A 27,807-nucleotide genomic window follows, 5' to 3' on the forward strand; every position below is an offset into this window, starting at 1 on the left:
GTAGCAACCCTTCCCGGCGCCCGGGGACAAACTTTCAATTTGGCGCCCCCCCCCCCTCAAACTTTCGATTTGCACCCCCCTCCCCCAAACTTTCGCTTTGCAACCCCCCCCCCCCCCCTCAAATTTTTGATTTGCATACCCCTCAAACTATTTATAATGCAAAAATGCAGCTAATTTGACATTTTAATTTGTTTTTACAACCCATTTTGGCTCCCCCTAAGTTCGGCGCCCGGGGACATATGTACCCCCCCTGCCCCCCCCCCCCCCCCCATCGCTACGCCTCTGGCCTAGATAATAGTTCTCATAGATTACATCACACTCGGGGTTAGGGAGGTTGAACTTTTGTGACCAGGGGTAAGGGGGTGAAGTTTTGTGACGGTGCGTGACGAGGGGTAAGGGGGTGTTGAACTTTTGTGACGAGGGGTAAGAAGGTTTTGGGTGAATAGGGTTCGGGGTAAGAATGTGTGATGCAACTTACTTTTTAAACGAATTTTTGAAAATTTAATTAGCAGTCTTGGATTATGTTTTTTTTTTTTGTAAATTGTTATAAAAATTGATCAAGCTACCGGTTGTTGTTTTTTTACTCAGCTCAATAAATAGCCTATTGTAATTGTATAAAGATTTAGACAAGCTGTTGTAAGAAAGAATAAATACAATATGGAGACGAGATGTATGCGGAAGCTGACCCCCACCCCCTTCAAGTTTTTCTCTATATATTTTGCTATTTTTTGCCTTGGTGTCACCCCCCTAAATGGTGTCACCTGGTGCGGTCCGCATCCCCCCCCCCCCCCCCCCTTCGCTACGCCTCTGCCCCCTTCCCAAACTAGGCAAAAATAAAGCATATTTATAGTTTAAAGGGAGAGAGTTATAAATTATTATATTCCCTCTTTTTCATTTATTTTATAGAGTAGTTTCCCTTTCTCATTTGCATAGTGCTCTTTAACAACGAAGAGTAATGACCGTGCTTTATCGTATGTTGAAATGGCACCGTCCGCTAGGGATAGTGTGATTGAAGATGATCAGTATTTTAGAGTTATTATTAACGAAAGAAGTGTCGATGATATTTCTTTAGACTTCTTTTACAAACCTCATACTATTACCCTACTAGTGACTTGCATTTCAGGTCTTTTATATTTTGCTTTCACAAGGTAGGCTTATTTTTTTTACACATGTGTGAGTCTGTGACCGATCCACGGGTCGAATGCGGCGCGCTACGAAATAAACTAAAAAAATATTAATATAGAATCTAGTCACTAGTCGATTTAGATCTAGATTCTAGCCTGGATCTATTCTAGATCTAGATCTATACAGTGATTAGAATAAGTAATTTAGATCCCTATCTAGATTCTAGGTAGATCTAGAAGTAATCCATTAAAATCATTAATTAATTAATTGATTGGAGGGGGCTTAGGGGGGCCCGGCCCCTATAAAATATCCTAATATATAAATCCCCACGTTCGCACATCTCTCTCTCTCTCTCTCTCTGTCTGCCCGCAAAATATTTTCGCCGGACATCACGTCAGAATCGGCAGCGATATATGAAGAACTTTTTACGGACTTTTGTTGAAAATAATATGTTAGATGTTTTAAATGTATAACCACAATTTTAGTTAAAGAAGAAAAATAAAAATTAAAGGCGTATTCGAATGTAGAGAAACAGTATTATTTATGCAACCGGAAAAGCATTAATATATGTGAAAAAGAACGCATAAAACTGTGACGTCACTATTGCTTATACATTAACTAATGACGTCATCTGCCGTGTTTAGAATGAAAAGAAATGAACTATTTCATTCAAATTTGATTTAGATCTACGTACACTATGAAATGTATACAATACAATTTTTCCGGCCTAAACTCATAAAATTTATTTTATGTATTTGGATTCTAGATCTAGAGATTCTAGATCTAGACTAAATCTAAATCTACGCAATAACTAGATCTAGACGTAGACGCTAAGATCTAGATTTAGACTCTAACTTCTCTAAAATCAATTCCAAAAATAAATTTCTATATTAGGACTAAACTATTTCAAGACTTATTTATTTTATACAAAATCTTTGTTATGAACTGGCTAATTTGGGATAAAAAATTAATTTGAAAGAATAGGCATATTCGCGTAAGTTAAGACTTTAAAATACGTGTTTCATTCTCCGTATTTTATAAGGTGCCTAAATAGCGGAGATGTTAGTGTACATTAAACCACGCAGGTGGTGCGGGTTCGAGACACAGCAAGTCAAATTGGTTAATGTATTCTTTTTTATTATGCTCGGGCTAAACTTAAAAAAAAATTCTTTTAGGAATCTAGATCTAGATTGTCGGGTGTCCGATAGGGCACTTCCCGGCGCCGCAGGCGCTTCAAATTTGGCATGATCTTGCCTTGGGGCGACAGAACACGGGGGCCGGTTGGCCGAAAAGTCTACGATGTGGGGGTCAAAACTGACCTCGACTGACCGGTACCTTATATGAGCTATAAATCGAAAAAAATGTCCACGGAGGAACCTCTTCATAACTCTTGAGGTCGTAGACCGACCTTCGGGCGAATTAATTAAGCATTCAAATTCTCAATGTTTTCGAAAGCCTAAGCGAAGCTGGGCAGCATGCCTAGTTAAATAATAAATATAGATTATAGCCTAAAATTACAATACATATCTCTTGTCTTAACGCTTACTCTTACTTAACTAAACTAATTAACTCTTATCTTAACTGAGACTTTATCCTAGCCAGGGAGATTAATTATTGGAGGGGGGGGGGATTTTTATACCAGTGTCTGGTATTGCAATAATAAAATCTTCTTTTAAAAAGGGGTATTAGGTTACTAGTTGCTGGCTAATGCCAATGCTAACCCCAACCGAAGTCCTACCATATGCCTAACCCTAATTTCTTACCATAAAATTAGTCGAGATTACAATACTTTCTGAATACTACTAGATTTAAGATCTAACAACCCAACACACCTATTTTAAGGCGAATAGTCTATTATCGGACATCAGTTTCTAAAATCATCCGACCTGGGTCCTTATTATTTAAATTAAATAATTATTAATTAGGCCTACTTATAGGGCCGGTGACCTAAAACGCAAAAAAAACTGATAAAATTCATTTTCTAACATTCAAGATTGTGACCTCCCCTGCCCCTGATCACACATCATCAAAAAGTACAGACCACTCCCCCCTACAAGTCTGATGACATTTATGGACGATCCCTTATCCAAGCTCTTACATAGCACTCCCCCCAATTTATGATCAAAACACTAAATTTGAGATTACAAATTACTAACAACGTACCAGCATCATCTTTTCCTGTTCATGCCCAAGACTCATGGGGCAGATGGAGTAGAGTCCATCTGTTTCATGGACCTTGAAGGGATAGTGTGGCCAGCACTATGCCCAGCAGCCTTTGCTTAAACAAGTTAGGTACCCACCAGAGCAGGGTGGACTAAGGGACGTTTTACTTACTGAGACTTTCGAGTTAGTAGGCTAGCTCTCTACCACTAGGTCAGGCCGTCCCTTAACAACGTAACTTAGGCTCTAACTATTTTATATATTTTCAGAAGATAATATTGCCAAACATTGGTAATACCAACGTGCTGTAAATCGTTAATTCTGATTTAAGTGGTAAAATAATGGTTGGTAACTGTCTTTAGTATGTTTAAAGGCCAGTATGGTTGGTTGGGATAGCACATGGTTGCTTACCTGAACAATTACATTCAGGAAGACAGAAAACACATCATGTAGGGAAAAAAAAACAATGCCAAGTTGTAGGCCTATAGGTAACACCTCTTTTACTGTTAGGCAGGTGGTTACATATCTGATTTTAAAAATCTTTCAAACGCCTGCTTACCCTAACTTAAAGTAACCTAGAAAAATATACCAAGTGAAAGAAACTTGAGACTTGTAACCAGGCCATGAGAGGAGAACTTTACAAAAAATGTTTCATTTTTATTTAGAGATGACAGCAACCAAGAAGAAAATATCTGGAACGGATTGAGTTGTGTTTTGCTGTTCTTCTTAATCATAAGTGTTTTAGCTTTTCCAAATGGTAAGTAACGTTCATTATAAAATATTTGTAAACAGCTATCTTCCCAATTTAAAGTGAATGTTTGAAGCCACTATTTAAATAGATGTAATACCTCACATATCTATATTTTTAGGCCCATTTACCAGACCACATCCTGCAATTTGGAGGATTGTCTTTGGTAAGTAAAAGTACACTGTGTTTGATTGAACATTTATTTGACATAAGCCTGCTATAGGAGTCATAAGCTTCTTCTTTTTTGTTCTTAATTTTAGTATACATGTCATGGTTATGTGCCATTTTGGCTATTGATTCCTATTTCAGCCTGCTTTTTTTTTTTTTTGGATTTGCTTCCTTAGTCTTCGTCCAACCAAGAACACAGTCATAGCTTAACCTCTTTGATATTTTTTGTCATATTACTGTTAGCTACATGTGTCAGTGTCAGTCTGGTTAGTCATAGGATTGCTTAGTAAGTTAAAAAATGGTATGAATGCATTCGTTTGAACACCCACTTGACATACTTGAACCTGTGTCATGGGTTAAGCTTCCTTTGACTCATGTATTCATGTTAGTTACTTTTGTCTGACTGGCTGAAGTGTGAACACTGCTATACTGCTTCAATAAACAAATGTGTGGACCCCTTGGTTGAGTTGTTGACACGCTGTTGCTTACTTAATATTCTCTTATTAATAGCCTGTTTGCTTCAGTAGGTTGCCCCAGATTCCACCAGATGGCTACTTGGTTTGTTTTTTTATGGAAGTAATTAAAGCTAAGAATAATGTTGACTACACTATCCCTTCATAAGAAAAGTTAAAAATAAGCAATAGAATTCTAAATGAGTACTTTCAGGAGCTTTCAAAGTAGTGTTATAAATCTTCTATCAATTAGAATTTCAGAAAAAATGAAAATTTCTTCAAAAATTAAGTTTTAATTGTATACATTATATTATACATAGTAATCAGAAACATTAAGTCTTGTGATACCTTTTGTTTCTCTAACCTTGTTAATTCTTCAGTATAATGTTAGAGAAGTGGAGAGTTATCCCCCAGTGTATGTTTACAACAACCCTTCTTGTTATCTCCCCACAGGTCTCAGTGTGTTTTACTTCTTGCTCCTGTTGTTTCTTCTCTTACAGGTCTCAGTGTGTTTTACTTCTTGCTCCTGTTGTTTCTTCTCTTACAGGTCTCAGTGTGTTTTACTTCTTGCTCCTGTTGTTTCTTCTCTTCCAAACCCCCCTTCTTGTTATCTCCCCACAGGTCTCAGTGTGTTTTACTTCTTGCTCCTGTTGTTTCTTCTCTTACAGGTCTCAGTGTGTTTTACTTCTTGCTCCTGTTGTTTCTTCTCTTCCAAACCCGAACTGATGTCAGGAACATGATGATCTGGCTCTATCCTGAGTTAAAAGACTCGGGTCCTGATGAGAAGGTAACATGTTTTTCTTACTCTTTGGGATACAAGCTTTTAGAGCGTCTATTTTTTGTAGTGCTTGAATTAAAAACTAATATGGGGAAACTAGTATGGAGCTTCTATGTTTATTCTGCTATTTGGAATAATTTTTTGTAGCTAGTTTAATCTTTATTAAAAATCTTTTTAAAAACTGTTTTGCATAGTTTAGAATTTCTCTTATTAGTAGGCTCTTGTATCGACTTGGGATTTTAAAAAAGAATAACACTGCATTAATTAAAAGAAAATCTTTCCTGTTTAACCTTGATTATTCCAGGAAAATATTTTTCTAAATTTAATTAGAACATTGATTTATTGCACACAGGAAATAAAAAAAAATTAATCTACTTAATGACACTTTTTTTTATTACACACAGCTATTGGGGGTTAATGGGCCATAACTGAGGTAAATTGACCAGTAGATATAAGGTATAAGTAAATTGCCATTGAAAATATGAAAACTATTCATGTGTTTTCTATTTGTAGGAGTATGCAGTGAATTGCTCCGAGATCAGCATTCAAAGACTTCGAAGCAGTGTTGATGTATTTATATTGTGCCATTTCTTTGGCTGGGTCACCAAGGCTCTCCTTATCCGCCATTATGGCATTCTGTGGACCATCAGTGTCATGTGGGAAATCACTGAGGTGGGTGTTGTTTTCTTACTCGCCCCATCTCCTAATACTCAGATCCACCAAGCTCCCTTTCTACCTGACAGTCTATAGGGCTAGTGAAGTAGAGTTCACTTGTTTCTGTGACCTCGGCATATTAAGAGATAGTGTGGTCAACACTATGCCCAGCCGAGTTGGGTTGACTCCATCTAAGCTCCATTACTTGTTCTAAAATAAACCAGCATGATTATGCTATTTGCTAAATTTTATTGAAAGATAGAAGCTGATTATTTTAAAAAATTCTTTTTTCTCTCATACTTAAGAATATATCTAAGTTTTTACTATTGATAGAGTTTCTTTAAATCTGTGCAAATTATAACCCTAGTTGAAGTTGCATGTAGACCTTTTGTTGTGTTAATGACTACATTTTTTACTGTTTGAAGTTTCTGGTGGCTATATTGTTGTCTTACATCCACTGCCATTGTTTACCAGGTAGCATTTGCTCATCTCCTGCCCAACTTTGCTGAGTGCTGGTGGGATGCCATCATCCTAGATGTCTTGCTTTGTAATGGCCTCGGCATATGGATAGGCATGTGGATCTGCCGTAAGCTGGAAATCCGTGATTATCATTGGGAAAGTATCAAGTAAGGATCTTATCATTCGTAGACTTAAATATTAAATTGGCTAGCACAATATATCAAATTTTATAGATTTAAAAGGAAACTGAATTTTAAAATAAATCTTTCCCAATATATGTACATCAAAATTTTATTAATAATTAAAATATTTGATTTTAGACAATGTTTTATCAGTAATGTATGAAATGTTTTAACATTGTTTCTAAAAATGTTTATAACTTTTTGATTTAGTATGTGTCTTTAGTTTTTTTTACAAGGAAAGTTTTAATATTTGCTTTATTCTTTCAGAGATATTCACTCAACAACAGGCAAGTTGCGTCGAGCTGTCCTCCAGTTTACACCAGTCAGGTAAACATTTAGTTTACATCTGAACCCTAGTTTTATGTTTTCCTGTTATAACAGCTCACGCACTGATTCCTATGTTTTGGTTGTCAACAGCTGGTTGTATGTGCGCTGGATGGACCCCAACTCCACCATGATGAGAATCATTGCAGTGTGGATACTGATTGTGGCCTGGCAAATGGTTGAGCTCAACACATTTTTCCTCAAGCATATTTTCTTCATTCCACCTTCCCACATGTTGAACCTGATCAGGCTTTTGTTGATTTGCCTCATTTCAGCACCCACTATACGGTTAGTCTGAAGCTGTTGATGCATTTTGTAATAATGTGGTTTCCATGTTTTAGAACTCAATCTTATCATGTTACATTTTCTGTCAATTTTATTCTTTAATTTCGGCTTGATACAATGTAGTATTTTAAGCTTTACATTGGTCGGCAGAGTTAATAGCTGCTGTTCTAAGTTTGGTCCACTCAGCTCTGCTGGGTACCTGAATTGTGTTATCGTGCTATCTAACCTAATTCTGCTTTGTTCTGTTTTTCAGGCAGTACTACGTTTATGTCACTGATACTAGGTGCAAAAGAGTAGGAACACAATTGTGGGTATTTTGGTAAGTCCTTTTTTTCTTTTAAATTTCTTTAAGGTGGTGTCACTGATAAATAAACCAATTTACTTTGTGTTACTAAACATTTTTTTAGGGATCTTGGCTTCTTACTGCTCATCTTAAATCTATAAAATGTTTTAATAATTGTCATGGCACTAGACAAAATCAGTTTTAAATTAGAGGATTTAAACATTAGAAAAAAAAGCTGCCTAGTTTGAGGGAGGAAAGACAAATATTGCATCCTTGTCTGTGTGTTAACACTGCTGATTAATTATTTTTTTTTATAGTGCAATCATGTTGACTGAGAGTATCATATGCATCAAGTTTGGCCTGAAGATGTTTAGACAGACTGTGGCCACCTACATTATCACCTGGCTTTGTGTACAGGTAGACTCTCCACCTTTTTAAATTTGGCTTTAAGATAGTGTACTTGTTAGAGTCCAACTATTTATTAAGATACACAAAGTAAGATACACAAAGCTAGCCCATTAGGAGATTCAAGAACCCGTTGTTTTTTTTTCCACCTTTTTAAACTTGACTTTATACACAAAGCTAGTCCATTAATTTGTAGATCTAAGGGTCAGTTATATTTTTTTTTTGTACTTCAGATGATTGGTAGCTTTATATGCATCTACCTGTGTGCACTGTTTGCTGAACGCTGGAACAAATGGAAGGTCAGTGAAGGGATACTCAATTGATTACCTCAGGACAGTGCTAGACAACTGTCTTGTACTTAGCCTTGGGTAATGGATTAAGAAATGTTTCTATTTGAGTTCCTCTCTTGTTTATATTCAACTCTTCAAATTATTTTTCCAGCACTTTCATGACGCAGACTCTCCCATCAGAGCTACCAGATACAGGCTGGAAGAGACTAAAGAGGATTCTGAAGATCTTTCATCTGAGAATGTGCCGGTGAGTACCGACCGCGTCATGGCCAATGGCAACACGCTACGGTCAAGGTCACCACGCAGGAGGTCAAAGAATGTCAGCAGTACATCAAGCCCATCTAAATCTCCAGTCAATGGTAGTTCCTAAAGTTTCAAAATTTCAGTTGGCTGTACTGTTCTTACAAGTTTTTCCCTGTTTAGCTTTTGATTGAAGCTTAGCAGCTTTTTGACTTGCGGTTTTCTGGTGTTAGTGCTGTAGTTTTAGATGATTTCTTCAGGTTACAAATATTTTTAAACTGCTACAAATGTGCAGTTCTAGCACTAATTATTACCCTGTGAGTACTCAATAAAATATTTATGTCTTTTAATCAGCACAAAATCATTTTTAAGTCACATCGGGTTTCATTCTAGAAACTATTCCCTTGTTGGCACCTGTAGAAATGATCAATGTTAGTGAAGGTGCTGGTTGTTGTTTATAGATTTGGTTGGTCTGTTTGTGTTGGTCTATGTTTGAGTGACTGGTGCCAACTTTGTATGCTCACCTTTAGGGTAAGCTGTGAAAGTTGATGGTCTGATTGTTAGGTGGGCCAGGTGTGGTGGGCCATCCGTGTGTGTGAGATGTTGGTGTTTTTGTTTGGTTGATAGTCACAAGGTTGTGGGCCATAGATGGGGGTGTTCTTTTTTTAGTTAGGTTGGTTGGTCAAGAATGTTGATGGTCACAGTGTTAGGGGACATAGATGGTGGCAGTTGTTCTTTTTTTTAGTTTGGTCAAGAATTCACTGGTCACAAGTTTGGTGGGACATGAATATTATGCGCGTAAGTTTGCGAATTTGACTGGTTGCATATTTAAATGACAAATTCAGTAAAAATTAGAATAGTTCTAGTCCCAACATTGTTGATGAGTGTGGTTTATGTACATGTGATTTTGTGTTTGTTTAAAAATGGGAGTATAAATAGCTTGAATGTAATTGTATGGTGGTGTGTGCAATCAAATACATAACATTGAAATGGTTTTTGTTTTTGTATATACTCTAATAGAGATTAACAATGGTTGTTTATTTATTTTTATTGTGTACTTATAAAATCAATATTTCAATTTTTAAACTTATTATTTTAATGTCTGTTAATTTAATAAAATAAATTATGTAAACATGTGCGGTCAAGTTTAATCATGCAGCTTGTATGCAAAAAGTGAATTTTAGTTTTTAAACTATCTGAATTTATAGTTAAATTATTTTTAGTGACTTTACAATTCATGGGGTAAAAGCAGCTGCTGTACATTTCAATCTATTGTCAGTTGTGTGTGTGCATGTGTTGAAGTGTGTTGCTTTCATTTATTATCTGGTTCTAGGGGATTTTTTTAACAAACCACAGTCATTTTATTGAAGTTGTTTTAAAAACAACTTTGAACTGGGCATTGTTTTATTTAGAAAGTTTACACACTTAAATAGACTAGCCTGTCTCTACCATCATTGATACAAAGAATATCCATACATTTGCCATCTTTTGTTATGTGGCGTTACCACCTTCCATGCCAAGATGAGCAGATAGATCATTTTAAGTGGCCCTTTTTTGTAACTTTATTTTAGGAAGTTTAGTAAAAATACCTGACAATATTTATTGAAATTATCCATTATTGAAAGAATTACTTTAAAGCATGGGAAAAAAGGATTATGCTGTGTTTGTCTGTGTAATGAGTAGCCCCCTCTTTAAAAAAAAAATATTCTCATAGTTAAGTCTGAACCCTCAGATCACTTACATTATTGTAAAATACATGTTACAAAATTCTTTTCCTTTTTTTTATAACTGTTAATACTCCACATAGAAAAAAAATAATCCCATCCTGCATTTGAATAGTATTTTGCTTTAATGAATGTTGTTTTTTGTTTGACTTTTTAAATATTAGACTTCCTTACATTTGCAGCATTATCCAAATGAAACCCAGGTTGTTGTTTTATTTTTTTATAAAGTATCCTTTATTCTGTTTTTTTTTTTTTTATCTTTCTGAAGTATTTCTCACTGTTAAGCAAGAAACAGGGAAATAACTAATGCAAATTAATACTTTGAATACCACAGATAATTAAAGCAGACCTAACGCAAAGAGAAATACAATTTCTCTGCAACAGGTTTTACAGTAAAATTTAGACATTTTTTTTATGAAACTTATTTTTCCCTTTGAAATAAAAGTATTCTACCAACCATTTTGATGTGTGAAATTTTGAAAAAAATTGATTTAAGCTTCTTCTCATAAAATATTAGTAAATATTTCCTTAAAAAAAAACACCTGATTTTTTTAATCAGAAACATAGCTATGCATTCTTTATTCATCATGGAAAACAAATTCCCTTTTTTTCTGTGGTTATTAAATGGTTAGCATTATATCATGTACATTTCTATTTTCTGCTGTGGTTGTTCAATTTATTTTTGTATTACCGGTTACATTATTTATTCAGTATTTCTTGGCAGTATCATGAACTAGCAGAATCTCATTCCATGCAAGTAAATAAAACATCAAGCATTTTTAGATATTTTTTTTAGCTCTTAGTCTGCTGGCATGTGTAAAACTGTCCACAGAACTATTTTTAGATTGTTACTATTTGGTTTCCTGGTGCCGTTTTTGTGATATTATTTTACATAGAATTGTATGTAGTATTAAATCTTTGTTTGCAGGTTAAGTCCAAAATGTTAACATTCGTATAGACACTTTATGGTTTTAACTCCATGAGTTTTGGCCCCAAGTGGTTCAGCCCAATAGATTGGTCCTCAGATGTTAACATTGTTATTGTCATGGTATTTTTTTTATGCAATGAAGACATTAAAAAAATGAAATGCTAGAAAACATTGAAATATGTTTTAACTTATGAAAATATCGATGTATTATAAACAATGAAAATAACCAACAGATTGATGGTTGACTAGCCCTAACCACCACTAAATTTAATTAAATGCATACAGGTCGTCCTCAATACGGTTGAACCATCCACAATCTGAAACACTTTGCTACCGGTTTAAATTGCATTGTCTCCATTATTATTTTTTTACATTTTTAAATATTGTAGCTCCATGTTCTGTATGTGTTATTTGAAAGTTAAAAGTAAAAGCTGTTTTTTTTTTAATTTAACTTCCTAGCTTTAAAACTTACAAATAGTATTTGTATATTTTTTTTTATAATATTATTGTTGTAATCTAAACCTTAAATAATTCGTTTTACACCCAGCAAAAAATGTTCATGCATTGAGAAGAAAGCAGTGAAGTAAAATGTTTTTACTTCTCTTATTCTTTTAAAAACAGTTGGATAGTTTGATGAGATTTGACTTCCAATAAACTTGCTCTTAACTCTATGTTATTTACTGTAGTGCTGGGTGACATGTGTCACCATAATGAAGGGTTATGGGCTCCCTTAAGCTTCTGGCCAAAGTGTAAAACTCAAGAGTTTGGACTTGACAAAATCAGAATGGACCATTGTCACAAAATATTTTACATAAAAAAATTAAAAATGTATACACAGAATTTTTTTTTTTACTTTATAATGGATAATAATTTGTATTTCCCGTCATCATGGGTTTTATTTTGAAAGTACATTTCAATTAAAAGTTTTCACTTTTTTGGAGATCACTTTGTTCTGAGTTGTTTGTTCTTGTACCATGTTCATATCTCCTCATGCAACTGGCTTTATTTTATTTTCTGGCAATACTTATACCACTGGCCTACTATAAATACTAAACCAGATGTCATGTCACTCACACTTAAGTCAAATACTCTAATGGGAACACAGTGCTGTATTAAATCATCACTAGTTTCTGAAAGTCAAATCTTGTAGCCATGCAGAGACCAGCACAAAGGCAAATATCATCTAGTTATTTTTCTTCAGAGCTGAATTCCCTAGAACAGGGGTTCCCAACCTTTTTTGACTCTAGAGCACATTCTAAAATATCGGTAGGGTGGCGGGCACCACCTATTTTAAATCGACAAACTCCTTCCAGAGGCGTAGTGACCCTTCCTGTCACCCGGGGACAAAACTTTCGATTTGCACCCCCCCCCCTTAAATTTTTGATTTGCACCCCCCCCCCTTAAATTTTCGATTTGCACCCCCCTCCCCTCAAACTTTCGATTTCCATCCCCTTCAACCATTCAATAATGTTTATTAAAAAATTCTGTCTCTGTCGAATAGTGAGAGGCGGGCACATACGAATCGTTCGGCGGGCGACATGGCACGGGGTTGGGAACCCCTGCCTTAGAACATCTGGCAGGCTTGTGTTTAGTTCTATAAACCTTTGGTTTTAAATCAAAATGTTATTAAAGGAATACAAGATAACCTGCTTAGACATTTGTGATTTATCCTCTTCTAAACTTACATGTTGAAGATAGAATTTGCCAGAGAAATAATTTAATTTGTGGTCCTGTCATTGCTAGAAGAAATGTTTGAAAAATTCCATACTAGTGGGTATCAATTACTAAAGAAAGATCTAAGCTTGTAGACAATTTTTTTGCAATATTTCTGCTAATCTGCAGAAATAAAGATTTTAAAATAAGCACTAAAAACCAATACCGAAATACTTAGTACCCCTTTTTTTTTTTGCCTAAAACAATTAGCGAAAAAGTCGAATGCATGGGAAAATAATGTAGTTCATCTGGAACAGCATGGTCAAGCAGCTTAGCACAGAATTACTATTCCTAAAGCCTCAAGTTCAGTTCACTTGTGTAGTACTTAGGAAGAGAGTACTTAGGAAGTTTGTGTGTCCACCCATCTCTAATGGGTACCCAACACAGGATTTTAATTTTAAGGATGCTAATAAAGAAATATGATGCTTAACTGCTTGATAATATCCAACCTAAATATGTATAGGTGATCTGCATTAGCACATCTTATTCTAATTATTTACAAACTTATATTTAATCGTAGTTTTTTTTTAAATTTAATCATAGTTTTTTAAAACAGAAAATTTATTTTTTGAAATCCTATTTTGGTTATCTCTAATTACTAGAAAATAAAATAATGCAATAAATCACTAACAGAACAAGATCAAATGTTCATAATATTTATTGTGTACAAGTATTTCTGTATAGCACAATGACAATAGGAGAGGGCACCTTTAAATGATCCATAAAGATTACCAGGGAACTCCTTCATATGATCCATAAAAACTGCGGTTGTAAAGGGCATTAATATGGCCCATTTAAGAATTTATTTAGAATAAATGACCCATAAAGATATCCCAACAGTAAGCCTTGATGTGATCTATCAAAATAGCTATTATTTTATATTGGGGGAAATAGGGCACACGCCTAAAAAGGTAATAAAACATGGGCAGCTTTATTAGACCCATAAAGATGCCTTATACATACTATGAAAACATAATAGAAAATGTATTCTAAATATAAGCGTTTGCATGATAAACTTTTGAGTAAGACAAGAATGATTAAAAGAATTTCTATTTACAAAAAAAAAAAAAAGGTTATCACTGAACAATGCTAAAATAAGTAGATATGCATTTAGTTAGTGAATCATGCATCAACTTGGTGTGGTTTACAAAAAAATTTGTTCTACAAGTTGTGTGTAGCAATAAACATCCATTATAATGTCCCTTTAATGAGTTTTCAATGATTTCAATATATACAATCTTTATAGTGACTATCCAATATGTCTCATTCCATTCAAATAACAGCAAAGTTTGCTTTGTAAATTTGAAAGATTTCTCCATCAAATAAAAATACAATGGCACATTTGTACAATAAAATTATGTGTATATAAAAATCTATGAGATTTCATCCAAACTATCAGTTGGTCTTTTTGACAATACAATTTTTTTTATCAATACTTGCTGTTATGTGAGCCTGGAGAGTTAAAAACAAGACAAACAGCTCCCACACAGGATAGGTTTGGACCCAAGATTACTTTCTGGATGCTTGAGGGAAGACAGAGTTAACACAAATCCACTAAGCTTTCTACAAATGCCACAACAATCTTATATTTACAGAGCTGTTGACTTGTGCAACACAAGACTCACCCTCTATAATGGCCTATGGAAGTAGCTATAACATGAATTAGAGATGGTGAAAAATTGCCCCCCATATTTTACTCAACATTCACAATTTAAAAAAAAAAAAAGAATACATGAATTCAGATCTGTGACATGATAAAAATAATTGATTAAAACTTGTCAACTTGTTCTCACTTTGTGATTCTTAAAACTTTTAAGAAATAAACGGTTGACGATAATCGTCAAACAATAATGAACATACTGTCTCCTTTCACCCCTCACTAATGTAATCTTTCAAACAGTTGATCTGTTTTTCACCTAGTCCCACATTAAAAACTAATATCACCCAGAAAATCAAATCCACAATTCAAACTTAAAACCTTAAAAAAAAAAGTTGACAATAAACCACTCTGTATTTTACACTCATCTTACAGAAGTATAACCATAGCAACAGGTGAGGTGCTCTGTTGACACCTAGCCACATAGGTAAACTAATATCACTCAGAAACAAAAAAATTCTCACCTTCAAGTCATACAACTCTGCCCACAGCTCCAAGTAGTCTAATGGGAGTTCCACCCTTAGCCCCTTTTAAATCTCCTCAGTGCTAAAGGCACTTTCCCAATAAACAGTAAATGGCTTACTTTAGCATACCATGATCAACATGTAAAACAGTGTCCAGTATCCATCATTAGATTAAAATGTATACAATAAAACAAATGTAAAAAGAGAAAAAAATATATATTCTTACGAAGATTAGTCATACAGAAGTAGATTAATGGCTCTGTACATAATTTGTTATGCATCAGATTAAAATTGTGAGGGGACAGCACTCTATTGATGCATGGTATAAATTCTATTATCCCCCTTCTCCTGCCCCTGATCTCTGCGCCCTTGATTATTCCACTGACTATCAAAATTTTGCGGTGGCCTCAAATCTGCCATCCTCATCTCCATAACTTTAGAAGCACTGTAAATATTCATAAAGCGAGATGCATCGGCCTGGTTGTAGGAATTAGGTATGGGTTCAGAGGTCAATGAGAGGCGAGGCCAGTTGCCTACAGCAGACCAAGAGTGGTGAATGGTTTGATCGGGTGTGCCTGGGGGCTTGTAGTGCATGGTCTGCTGGACATCAGATCCTCCATTGCTGGCCCCGGCAGAGTTGACCCCTGAGGTCGGCCCAGGTGTGTGGAGCTGCCGGTTCATGTTTGGCATGTACTCACCGTTCCCGCCCATGCCCACCTGCTGTTGTTGCTGCCACTGGAGTTGTTGCCCCCTCCCATCGGGTGTGGGGGTTGCCGTGGGGGTTGGCACTGGGCCAGGTGTAGATCCATCCTGCTTAACAGACATGCCCTTATCGTGGGCGACCTGCTGCTGCAATGAATGCCTCACAACGACAGATTCCGAGACAAACTGTTGAGGAATCGAGGGGATTGTCTTCCCTCCATAGACACCCCCTCCAACCATGTTATCATCGTCTTTCTTTATCACTCCATATCCATCTCTATCAATATCCATCCTCTCAGATTTCATCTCCATATTCTGCTGATTCATCATGTGTGACCTTTCACCCTTTTTCTTACCCCGAATCGCTCCCCCACCCCTATTCTTGCTTCCCCTAGGCCGTCCTCGCGTGGGTGTAGACAAAATGGTATTGCTCTGTGGCGGCATGCCTGGCCCATAACTGGGGCCAGCCACCCCCTGTGGGAGTGGGAATGTCATATTCTTCATCCCTACCATATCCATATTGGCCATTTTCATCCCCTCATGGCCTTCTTTTGCATTATAATCATACGGGAACCTTAGCCTCATTGGTGATGTCCCCTTCCTCTTTTTACTTCCTTCTTTAGGCTTATTGGGATTATCTATCTTACCTTCTTCATCAGAGGTTAGATAGTCTTCTGAACTGGAATGACAAGATAATAGAGAGCTCTTTTTTTAAACATTACAACAATCATTTCTCTAATGTCAGGATGGCTAAGACTTGACTCTAAATTTACTAAAACTCAACAGAGAGTAGAGAAAGTCAAAAAATGGTTAGAGAAAGGAATAGTTCCATATTATCCACAAATGGTTTCCAGAGAAGCTAGTACCTATGTGATTCATCCTTGCTGGCCACGCTGATAGGTGAGGCAGAGAGTCCGTCTGCGCGCAAAGTTCCGTCAGCTCGAATGGACAGGTTCATGTTGTTGACTGGAGAAAAAGTAGCAGCAGTCAAATCTGGTGTTGTCAATACTAAAAGAAAAAAGGCAGGAAATAAAAACTTTGACCTACCTACCCATATACCTACCTATGTATCTACTTATAGACACACACACAAAGATAGATATTGCCTTATAGGCCTTGATGTAACCAGCTATTGAAAGCTGTCCACAATTTATTTGAAACAAGTCCTACAAGGGAAGTAACCAAAGGGCAGTCATCAAGCAGCCTATTGCTAAAAGGAACAGATACTTTCTAGCTGGGGTACATCCATGTCTTCAAGAAAGCCAAATGTATGAAAGCCTTTAAGAGTGAAGAGCTAACAGAACAAATAATGACAGTTCAAAACAGAAACTGATTCCCTGACATATATTAGATGCTACTAGTAAATAATTTCAACAACAAAATCAACTAAAGCAGAGTTTTAGTGGTCGTTTCATGGTAAGCAGGGCAAATTACTTCATTATAACAATAGAGGCTTTTTAGATCAACATCAAAATGCTCATACCATTAACTCAAAGAGTTGATTTTTCCTTGACTCAGAAATTTCACTTCATGACCATTAAAGTGTATCTAGTATTTATATTTTCTATTTGAACTTTTCTAAGATGAATGTAGATGATGAAAGTGACTGGCATGATCTATTGGCATTGGCCTGACCAGCTCATTTCAGGGTAGAGTCATTTGGCATGTAACTTACACTGGTACTTATAACATTTGTTAGTTACTGTATAATTTCTATCAAAACCCAACTGTACAACAAAAATCACCACTAGTCTATAGAGTCTTCAGACATGAGAATTTTACCATGACAAACATACACCAATGCAGTTAAGTATGTTTTTTAACAAATAAAACTAGTTCTAAAAATGTTGTACATGCATTTGACAAAGGAGATTTTTGTATGTGCTGACAATATATGTAATAATGTAGATTAACTTTAGCACTGACAGTAACAACTGGCCCATCAAAACAGACAGCAAGGCCTAAAAATCTGGCATATTCTGGTGGAACAAACTACACAACAGAAACTAGTCTATTTTTTGGTGTAAAATGTTGGTTAACTTGTACAAATGGGCTGTTACATTATTGTTGTGACACACGCTCTATTCACCTCAGCTGTATTAGCCTAATGCTGTTGTAAAGCAACTGAGATCTAACATTTGGGTCGTTACATGAAACCTACAGCAAATAAGTGTTACCAACAAATCAGACCTATGCAGATAAAATTTACAGAAGTGGTCATTTCTGGTGTCCAAACTTATATATCACACATGATACCTAGACTTTCAAATAAGGATTATACAACTCTCTGTTAATCAAGCCAACAAACACCTGATTTAAATGAGTTAATCAGATAAGTAAACTTAAAGGATAACTACTATCCATTTCTACAAGGATCTTGCAGGGAATAAACAAAACTCCCACAGGAAACAATAAAAAGTGCAAAAAGCTCCATCCATCATGATGGGTAAGACATGAATTGAAACTATTCAAGTAGAAAAGTGAAATGGGTGTTGATTGGTGCACAAATCCTCACCCTCACCATGGCGTTTCATGTGCTTGTCTCTGTGGTGAGCGCGGAAGAACATCTTCTCACAGAACGGACACTTGAAGGTGCGGTGGTACTCGCCTGTGTGAGTCTTGTAATGACGATCCAGGTGCTGTTTACGAGTGAAGGCCTTGCCACACTCTGTACAGGCGTAAGGCTTTTCCCCTGTGTGGGTCATCTCATGGCGTCGCAGGTGATGACTGCAGATTGATAATTGTTAAATTATTAGAAAATAATAGATGCTTCCAGGGAAATTAAATAACCCGCTGGAAAATTTTAAAAACTTTAGAAGATTGTATTTAAAAAGTATGAAGTATCATAGAATGCAAAATTTTTCTCTAAAAATATTTAAAAAAAAAGATGGTATGAATGAATAAATATTTTTTATTAAAAAAAAAAATTGTTGATGTTAATAGTATAAATAAATTATTCAAAAAAAAATTTAAAACCATCTATTACAAAAAAAAAATTGTATAGAAAAAAAAACTATTCAAAGTGTGGCTAGAAACCATAAGAAAAGGTAGGCCAAAAGAAAATGAGACCAAAGATCAATCCAAGGTTTGTGCCTGCAGGGTTACATGAAACTACAGCCTAGACCTCCTACCACCTATAGCAGGAAACATGTTTTAATGCTTTAAATGGGTGGGAAATTATATCCATCAGATTTTATCACCACAAAAATGTAAGGGTGTTCAACATTATATTTTTTTTCTGCAAGACACAAACCTTTTTGTGACCAAAAACAGAAATCAATAAACTTTCTCCCAAAATTCATGTCTAGTCATCTAAATGGGTGATAAATATTTGATCTACAAGCTCTGCCAAGACTATCAGGAAACATGCAACCCTGCATGAAAGACAAACCTCAGGTTGAACGCCTTCCCACAAATGCCACAAGTGTAAGGTTTGGTGCCTGTGTGCGTCAATTCATGACAACGAAGGTGATGGCTGAAACAATGAGCAAAACACTAATTAACAATGACAAGCGACACTATAAAAACATCACCCCATCGATACATTTAATTTGTAAGGGATAACCAACTTCTACATTACTTTGTAGTATTGATTTTTCCCTCCACTATTAGTATCTGACAGAGGATCAGTTGTTCTGCACATAAAACATATCTCGGCAGCTTCTAAAGAAAAAGTGACTGATTTTCAAACAAAATTAGAATGTTAAAGCTATTACAAAAGTGTCTATGTTAAGATTTCAGAAAAATTGTGTGTCAATGTTTTTAAAGCTTTTAATTAAAATTTAATATCATTAAAAACAACTCATGATGTCATGTTTTTTAAAACTGACAAGGCTCTAATCTCTAACAAAGAAAGACAATGATAGAAGCTGCCTTTTATTTAATTCTTAAAAGCTAGAACATAATTTGTTATGTGTGAGTTTAAAACACTAAGATATTCAACAGATGTAAAAAAAAAAATGTATTCTGATTAAAAAGCTTGTATGAAAGTGTTATCAGCCCATGATGCCCAAAAATGTTTATCCTGGCTTTACTTTTTTACAGAGTCAAAACTATTGTTTTGACAGCAACTTTATAATCTTATAGAGCACCTTATTTTTTTTTAAAAATAATTATTTGTGGTTCATAATGAAACTCATCACTTTTACAGAAACATTGTAGCCTAAACTAGTAAGACGTTAATAATAGTTAAGCAACTTTGTAAAGCTGTATTTCATCACCTAACTAACAAGGACACATTTTAAGTAACTTCTCAGCATGGTAAGATATTCAATGGGGCAGCTCAAATTTTGTCTTTATAGTTTACTTTATGGATGTTGATAGGTAGACAGTTTACTAAATGCTAAAAATGGTCCCTCCATCCACTCCCACAAAAACAAATAACCAGCTGATCTTAAAGCAAAGTACATGTAGCTTGATAATGAAATAAGCAAGTGTGTTTGTGTTATGCATGTGCCTTTACAATATTTAACAAACAAGTTAAGTCACCATATGCGCTCACTTAATGTATAACCCTAAACAGAATGCTATGTCTGAAGCGTTAGTCACACACACACCAAGCTTGAGCAGGATTGAGTATTTGTTATCACAGGGCAGTCAGCAGAGAAATTAAAGCTCAATTGATAATTTGTATATGGGGTCATCCATAAATGAGACATGCTTTTTTTGATGATTTTTACCTCTCCCCTCCGTCACACAGTCACAAAAAGCCAGACCCCCCCCCTATTATAATTAATTAAAACAGTTTTCTAAAATGCAAAATAATGGCTAAAATTAATTTTTTAAACATTGCTTTTTTATAATGCAAAAGTGTGATGTCACACCATCTGAACCACCCCTCCCCCTCATCACACACCATCATAAAATTACACCCCCCCCCTCCCACGAGTGTGACATCAATTATGGAGGACCCCTATATATAACATCAAAAAATGCCAATAATTGTTTTTCCACAGATCTTCTCAAGCACAATAGAAAATTACTTGGGTTATAATAAAGAAGACTTGTATAATTTTAAAATGATGATAGCATCAATGTAATTATACAAAATACACAACATATTATAGCTGAAGCAAATAAATGTTAGAGCTGAATAGCAATGCAAGTGTGGTCATAATTTACTGAGGTGAACTTTGGTAACTTTTTCATCAGAAGAGTCTATATTAAATTTAGGTCATAATGAATAGTTGAGACTACTTCAAAACATATGTGACTCCTCTATGACTCAGAGTTGCTGTGCACTTAAAACTGTTTTAAACTGAAACTATAAATACAAGTAGAGCATAGGGAATCAATTTTGGGATTTTAGTTATTTCAAATTTTTTGTTCTTATGTACACACATTCTTCTTCTTCTTCTTCTTCGTTCTTAATTTTTGAATATGGTGGAGGATTAGACAACAAGTCCAACTTCATGGACAAACCGGACTGTGGTTTCCAGTTTGTCAGGTGTCCCATATAATTTTTCCCTGAGTGGGGTGGGCTGGGGCCAGTGTCTGCCTCTTGCCTGGCCATACAGAGTACAATCCTGGAGTACGTGCTCCGTGTTTTCCGGGGCCTTGCCACAAGGGCACATTTCGCTACACCCAACCTTCAGTTTTTTGTGCATGTGTTGATTTAGTCTGTTGTGGCCTGTTCTAAGTCGAAAGATTATGTATTGTTGTTTTCGTGTTAAATTGTAATAGCCGTCGTCTTTAATGTAGTGAGGGTGTGTGACAGACCACATTTGCGTTTGTTTGTGTTTAATTATTCTTTTTATTTCTTTTGGGTGTAGCGAAATTTCCGGTTGTGGTTTCTTTCCCCCAATTTTTGCCAGCTGGTCTGCGATTCGAATTAGAGGTTTTTTAAAAGTTCAACTTAAAAGTTTTGAAGTCAACTAGCTTGGTATAAACATACAAGATAGTAAATTTGAAAATTCAATGAATCTGGTTTAGAATTGGAATAAAAGCTAATCTTTTATTATTCGGGGTCTATTGGTCTGATTTCCAAACTGTTTTCTCCATTGAAATCAGTGTTAAAAATGTTATACAACTTAACCGAAAAACTCAACATCAGTCTTCTGTGCAACAACTTTAACAGCTGTGGAAGGTTACAAATGCACTGACTCTTTTCTGAGAAAAAACTTTGTACGTCTGATTAAAAGGGTTGCATTCATTCATTCAAAAGCCACAGAGTGCTGAAGACTAGGTAACAGAAAACATGTATTTTTAATGTAAAAGCAACTAACCTGCGTCTAAAACTGTGTCCACAAATGACACACTTGTATGGTCTTTCCCCTGTGTGGATCCTTACATGCCTTCGCAGATATTCCTTCTTGGCAAACATCCTCCCACAGAAGTCACAGCTACATGGGTAGTTGGGTCCATGGTGGCTGTTGGGGTTAGCATGACTTACAGTGGAGCCTGGGCTGTGAGAGATCAGGCGGGCGCCTGGCATCAAACCACTCCTAGCCAGTCGTTCCTCAGCTTTAACCTTCAAAACATTTTTAAATTATTGGATTATTGTATAGTAGGCTACAAAAGAGGAACAGAGGCCTGAGAAACAAGCAAAGGCATATGCATAAAACTGATTAATATATGCATTTTGTGATGCTTAGTTACGATAAAATAGTATGGTTTGATTTAAAAGAAATAAAGATAATATACAATCTAAGGAGACATTTTATAAAAATAAAATATGTAGTGCTAAATAGAATGAAATTTTAAAACAATATAAAGCTTGAAGCAAAAAGTACTAAAATAGTTCATTGACAGCTAAGTTTGGCGTATCAAGCTAAGATGGTAACTCACACTCAACTCCGATGGTATCTCTGTGGGGTAATGGACATAGTGGTCAGTTACTGTTCGATTCTGATGAAGAATGGAGGTAAAATCATGCCTACGTGGTAGGGGAGGCAAAAATTCTCTTGTTTTTTTAACTTAAAAGGGACATTTTAAAGATTTATTTCTCCTGCCTTGTAAAAATATAAAGAATAAATAGGATATTCTAACAGGTTTGTTAAAGACATTTGTATAATGAAATAGTATCTAAATTATAAGTCTAGGGCAGAAAATAAGTTAGTAATTATTAGTTTTAATAAGTGTAGGTTAGAAGTACATTATAGACTTGGCATACTCATAACAACCCAACTGTACTGATCAGAATAGAAAGGTAGATAGGCAAAGATACGATACCAATGGACAAAGCAAATCATTTACAACATATTACAACTGTTGAATAAATGAAACCATTCAAGGGATTGTTAGTTATGATTTAATGTAATAACAACACCATAAAAATACAGACTAACTACAGTCATTATATTAATTAAAATCTATTAGTATCATATTTTCTAAGCTACTTAAAATGAGCTAAACTTCCCAGTTTTCTAAATGACAGAAAAAAAGAAAATATAAAATCATTTTTTTCAACAAAATTAAAGAAATTTTAAAATTTTATTTTGAATTCATTGTTTTAAAAAAGAATAAAACAAAATGCAAAATACGTATACAGAAATCTAGCCGCCCGCCCAAAAAAAAGTTTTTTACTAAGGGATTCTCAACCAAATCACAGTATTTCCAGGTGGATAAATTTTTGTGGGCATTTCCAATAAAATAATTGCAACATACATTTAAAAATAACCGGGCCCCTATAATTTACGATAACTATTTTACAGTAGCATTACAGTCTTATTGTATTGTTAATCTTACACTATATTAAATAACCACCTTTTCACCTTTCGTCAAACCTATGAAAACCACGCAGTTAAAATCATAAATTTTGATACTAGCACTAGTAGAATTGAGACTGCCTGTAAATGTCTGTGCTCAAATGGTCAGAATTAGAAACATTGTTTATCTCACTGTCAGTGTGACCATGAGACACGGTTCATTATGTTTCTGCATATTTTTTTTTATATTTGGCAAAATTTAAGTGGAAACATCTCTAGTTATATCAATATTTATTTAATTACTTTTTACAAATTTATTCATAAAAACTTCCTGTTTTCTGCAATACAAACTTTAATTGAATTATACTGGACTGGATTAGGTAAAGAAGTATTCCTAAATAATTAACTGATGGAACTGCACGCAAAAAAAAGCTGCTTAATTAAGTTCCACAGAAAGCAGCGTGAACTCATAATGCAGAGAATGAATGTTTTTGTCTAACAAATTAGATGCATATACTATTGTAAGAAAAAAAGTTTATATTACCTACTTATAATTTTAAGCTTATTGAGTAAAGAGAATTTATGTAAATTAAGTGAACATGGCAATAAGTAGCCATATGATAAACTGTTGTGGACTAAGGTAGATTTGCTAAAGAAAACCTTAGATTTTTAAAAATGTATGTGGCAGAATTAGATTGAAGATAAATATTTTGGTTTATGATATATATATAGTTAAAGAACATCCTTTAAACTAGCGAGTTTAGACTAATAGCCACCACGGTCTTTTAATATCAACACGTTATATAAATTACTATCATTATATGAATAATGTTCTAACTTTAGTTCATGTTATTTTCTTGAGTGTGTCTTCAAACAATGAATATTTTAAAAAAAAAAACTTTTAAAAAATTAAACCAAATTAAAATGTCCAGTCTTACACTCTAGAATGTAACACATCCTGTCAAAAGATGGGAGTGGTTTCACAATTATTTTTTCTTATATTTTAAAACTGAATTTAATGAATAATTTAAGATAATACATTCATTAAAAAAAATTTAGTGCATAAAAATGTAATTATGAATAAATATCCCACTAAACAAATGAAAGGAAAATAGCAATAGCAAGGGGAATACAAATAAAAAAGATATGGCAGCAGATGTAAAAAAAACTAAAGCGGTGAAGGGATGAAAAACAGAGCTTGCACTTTCTACATACATACTGCAAAGGGCTCAAATTTGGCTATTCCGTTTTTGTCATTAATTTAAAAGTGAAAATTTTAATGGAAAATAAATCTACATTTTACAAAGCACTAATTACATTTTGTTTTTAAGCATGTGTAAAACTTTACAATCAACTACTTTATTTTTTTTTAAAAAAGAAATAGCCAAAAAATAAAGACCCAGAGTGTTTAGAAATCATATACCAAGGAAAAGCATACAGGAATATCAATGTGATTGATACTCATACCTGTATTACAGTGGATAAATCTGTCTGTGAAGATTGATCCTTGACAGTGACTCTTGTCCTACAGCCACCACAGCATGCTGCTGAATGACTTCCTGAAGCACTGTTCATCAAACTTAGATTGTTGCTACCAGAATGGATGTGAACACTATTTTGAAGAAGATTTCCTTGCTGCTGCTGTGATCCACTGAGGTTGCTGGAGGTTTGCACGCCAACCACATTGACGTTTGATGCCTGCATTGCTAAGCCTCCAGCCACAGCCATACTAAGACCACTCCCATCGACAATACTGACACCAGGCCCTCCGCCTGGGATGTTCATCCCTACCCCAGGCACTAAATTGCCAGGAAATGTAAGTAAACTATTACCAGTTGCCATAAGTCCTGCTGTATTTGTACTTGCGACTGAGCTCATGCCCATGCGGGCACTTAATGTAGCCAGGGCGTTACTGGTAAAAGTCAAGCTGTTAGGGTCAGTGTTAGTTCCAGATAATCCCATAGCAACAGCCAGGCTGCCAATAGACATAGCGGTTCCGGGTATCTGAATGTGCTGTGGTTGTTGAGTTCCTGCATCCCCAACACTACATGGCACAGAAATTGTTCCTGTATTAACTGAAGGATCTATCCCAGATGTTACAGGTAAAGCCATCCCAACCGAGCCCATATTAATTGTATTCATGTTTCCATCTCCACTTGTTTCATTACCTCTTCCTGTCTCCATCCAGTCAGATTTTTATCTGTATCACAACCACACACAAAATAGTAAAGAAAATTAATATACATGTCTTTGTTTAAATGGCACTGCATGTTAAAATGGAGTGATCACAACTATTTAATATTTAGGCCTCGTGCTTAGGTGTGTACTACTAAGCTTAGTCTGAATTCTAGTCTAAAAAAATGTGTGATCAGTTACAAAGGCCTTATGGTATTTAACTTCATTAGCCTCCTATTTCAACAGTATTTAAGAGACAAATAAAACTAAATATGCATGTCTAGTAGCTGTCCTATGTAGACTATTAAAAAATATTTAGTTACCTGCAAATCTTCTAATCAGTCAGATTCGAAAAGAGAACTTTACTTTTACTTTAATGCCCACTGCAGCTCTATCCCTAATCAAACTTAACTGCAAAATCCTACTGAATGCAAATCCTGAGTACTACAAAAATTTAATATTAATAGCTTAACATAACTACTTTCAAGTATTTTAAGTGATTATCTGACGTGACACACTGCTAGCAGAAATACTCCTGATTTCATATATAATTTGCTATACTACAGAATAGAGTATATACAATTGTTCTTAACTGGGTTCAATCAAACCTAAGGAGTCAGTTTCAGGGATTTGGTGGAGATCAAGACACACATCCAACTCATGATTTGGAATCGGATTTTGTCAGTGCGGATGAAAGAGCTAATGGCACTAGCTGTGACAGTTCAAATATGACTGCATGACAGTAAGACAGTAATAAAGTGGGCCAGAGCGACTTAACACGAATCAGTTTCGTCATCTTTCAAATCATGAAACCCTACGAGCAACAATGAACAAATATCACGCAACATGTCAATCCCACATATAGGCCAACAGGCATGTATTGATCATGTATAAATTACTTGCAGTGAAGAACATACTATTTATTTCTATATTGTGGCCCGTTAGCCATTAAGTGAATTGTGACTGTCAAGTGATTTCTTTTAATTTTAATCCCTTCACGCTATGTCAAAAAAAAAAGTTGTCAGACGAACAAGTACAATATGGATTCACATGTAAAACAGAACTTGATAGAAGTCAACAAAACAACAGATAAAAATTGATCTCATTCAAGTGACTGACACTTGCATTTTAGTTTAAAGTAGTTTTACACTTAGTTTTAGTTTCTAGATTTACTCTAGTGACCATATAGCTGGATTCTAGAACCTGCACTAGACTAGAGATCTAGATCTAGTAGGCCTATATAGATCTACTACTAGATCTAGATCTATATAATATAGATCTATATAGATACTGATTTAAGTAGGAAAACTCAATAAACACATTGGGCTGATTGGGCCAAATTGGGTGACTAAAAATTAAAATAAATTGACTATTTCTGATTTCTACTTCAGTCTTCAAGAATTCTTCAAGTTATTTAGATTTAGTTAGATCTAGATTTTATTTAGAAGATAGATCTAGATCTAGCTTTAGATCTAGATCTTTACTACAGTGACTAGATCTAGAGTAGATTATAATAGATTCTAGATCTACTAGACCATATTACTACAAAAGTGGTCAAGTGTACTCAAACTAGAATTCTTGATAAACCACTTCTAAATCTGGATCTGTAGTTTGTAGGCTTTATGCTGTTTAACGTCATCATTGACAATCGTACCATGTTAACTTGTCAATAGGAGTCGATACTTGTATCGTTATATTGGCGATGAGTTAGGTCTAACTTTAATAATAATGCAAAATAGAAAGGTTTTCAGTTCATCATTGCCATTTCTGATTTTCTGAACAATTTTTTTTAAGTTTCATTACGAAATTACGGGGCACTTTTAAAATTCAAAATTGAAATGGAAAATTACATTTATTCAACTTACAGATTGAGATGCTGGCTTATTAGTTCGAAAAACAATATGGAACACTCCATATGTTCCATATTTCGTAAAATTTCAAAGCGTCATATTGGTATAGCATAAATTACCATTGGACGATAAGCGGGGTGTCCGCCATTTTTCTTAATGTCGGAACTACTTTTTACATGCCGGAAGTTCAGGTCAAGTGTTAGCCTATCGAAAAAAAATAACTTATAGTACAGGCACAGACCAAGAAATAGCATGATAGATCTATATACCAGGCGATCCGGTCTTATTTTCTAACTCAATTTCTTTAAATACAAATAGACTAATTTTTTTTTTAATTTTACTTTGTTTATCAACTGATTTTTAAAAGTGAATACGTTCATTATATAGTAGGCCCC

At 34.9% G+C, this 27,807-nt stretch overlaps 2 protein-coding genes across 10 annotated transcripts; one reads left to right on the plus strand and one right to left on the minus strand.

Annotated features, from left to right (window-relative positions):
- The first annotated feature begins 946 nt into the window (after positions 1 to 946).
- Positions 947 to 12,147, plus strand: LOC131942974 (phosphatidylserine synthase). Its single transcript, XM_059302961.1, has 12 exons — positions 947 to 1,148; positions 3,951 to 4,042; positions 4,155 to 4,199; positions 5,322 to 5,440; positions 5,945 to 6,103; positions 6,560 to 6,711; positions 6,994 to 7,053; positions 7,144 to 7,338; positions 7,589 to 7,654; positions 7,936 to 8,035; positions 8,257 to 8,322; positions 8,465 to 12,147. The coding sequence occupies exons 1-12, from the start codon at positions 982 to 984 to the stop codon at positions 8,681 to 8,683; spliced, it is 1,440 nt and encodes a 479-aa protein (XP_059158944.1). The 5' UTR covers positions 947 to 981; the 3' UTR covers positions 8,684 to 12,147.
- A 1,414-nt stretch (positions 12,148 to 13,561) lies between these two features.
- On the minus strand, positions 13,562 to 27,573 carry LOC131942965 (uncharacterized). 9 transcript variants are annotated; one of them, XM_059302946.1, is made up of 8 exons: positions 27,428 to 27,573; positions 24,855 to 25,587; positions 22,528 to 22,587; positions 21,966 to 22,210; positions 19,133 to 19,216; positions 18,350 to 18,468; positions 16,608 to 16,707; positions 13,562 to 16,420 (listed from the first exon to the last, which is right to left on the minus strand). In XM_059302946.1, exons 2-8 carry the CDS (start codon positions 25,569 to 25,571, stop codon positions 15,349 to 15,351), a joined length of 2,397 nt encoding a protein of 798 aa, XP_059158929.1. In that variant the 5' UTR covers positions 25,572 to 25,587; positions 27,428 to 27,573; the 3' UTR covers positions 13,562 to 15,348. The 9 variants fall into 9 exon arrangements, with proteins under 9 accessions (XP_059158929.1, XP_059158928.1, XP_059158925.1 ...); XM_059302945.1 differs by having other exon boundaries at positions 16,608 to 16,749; XM_059302942.1 differs by having other exon boundaries at positions 18,263 to 18,468.
- Between the last annotated feature and the right edge of the window lie 234 nt (positions 27,574 to 27,807).

This window comes from Physella acuta, unplaced genomic scaffold, assembly GCF_028476545.2.
Source record: "Physella acuta isolate Inbredline_101_S28 unplaced genomic scaffold, ASM2847654v3 ptg000436l, whole genome shotgun sequence".
In the NCBI taxonomy this organism is placed as follows: Eukaryota; Metazoa; Mollusca; class Gastropoda; family Physidae; genus Physella; species Physella acuta.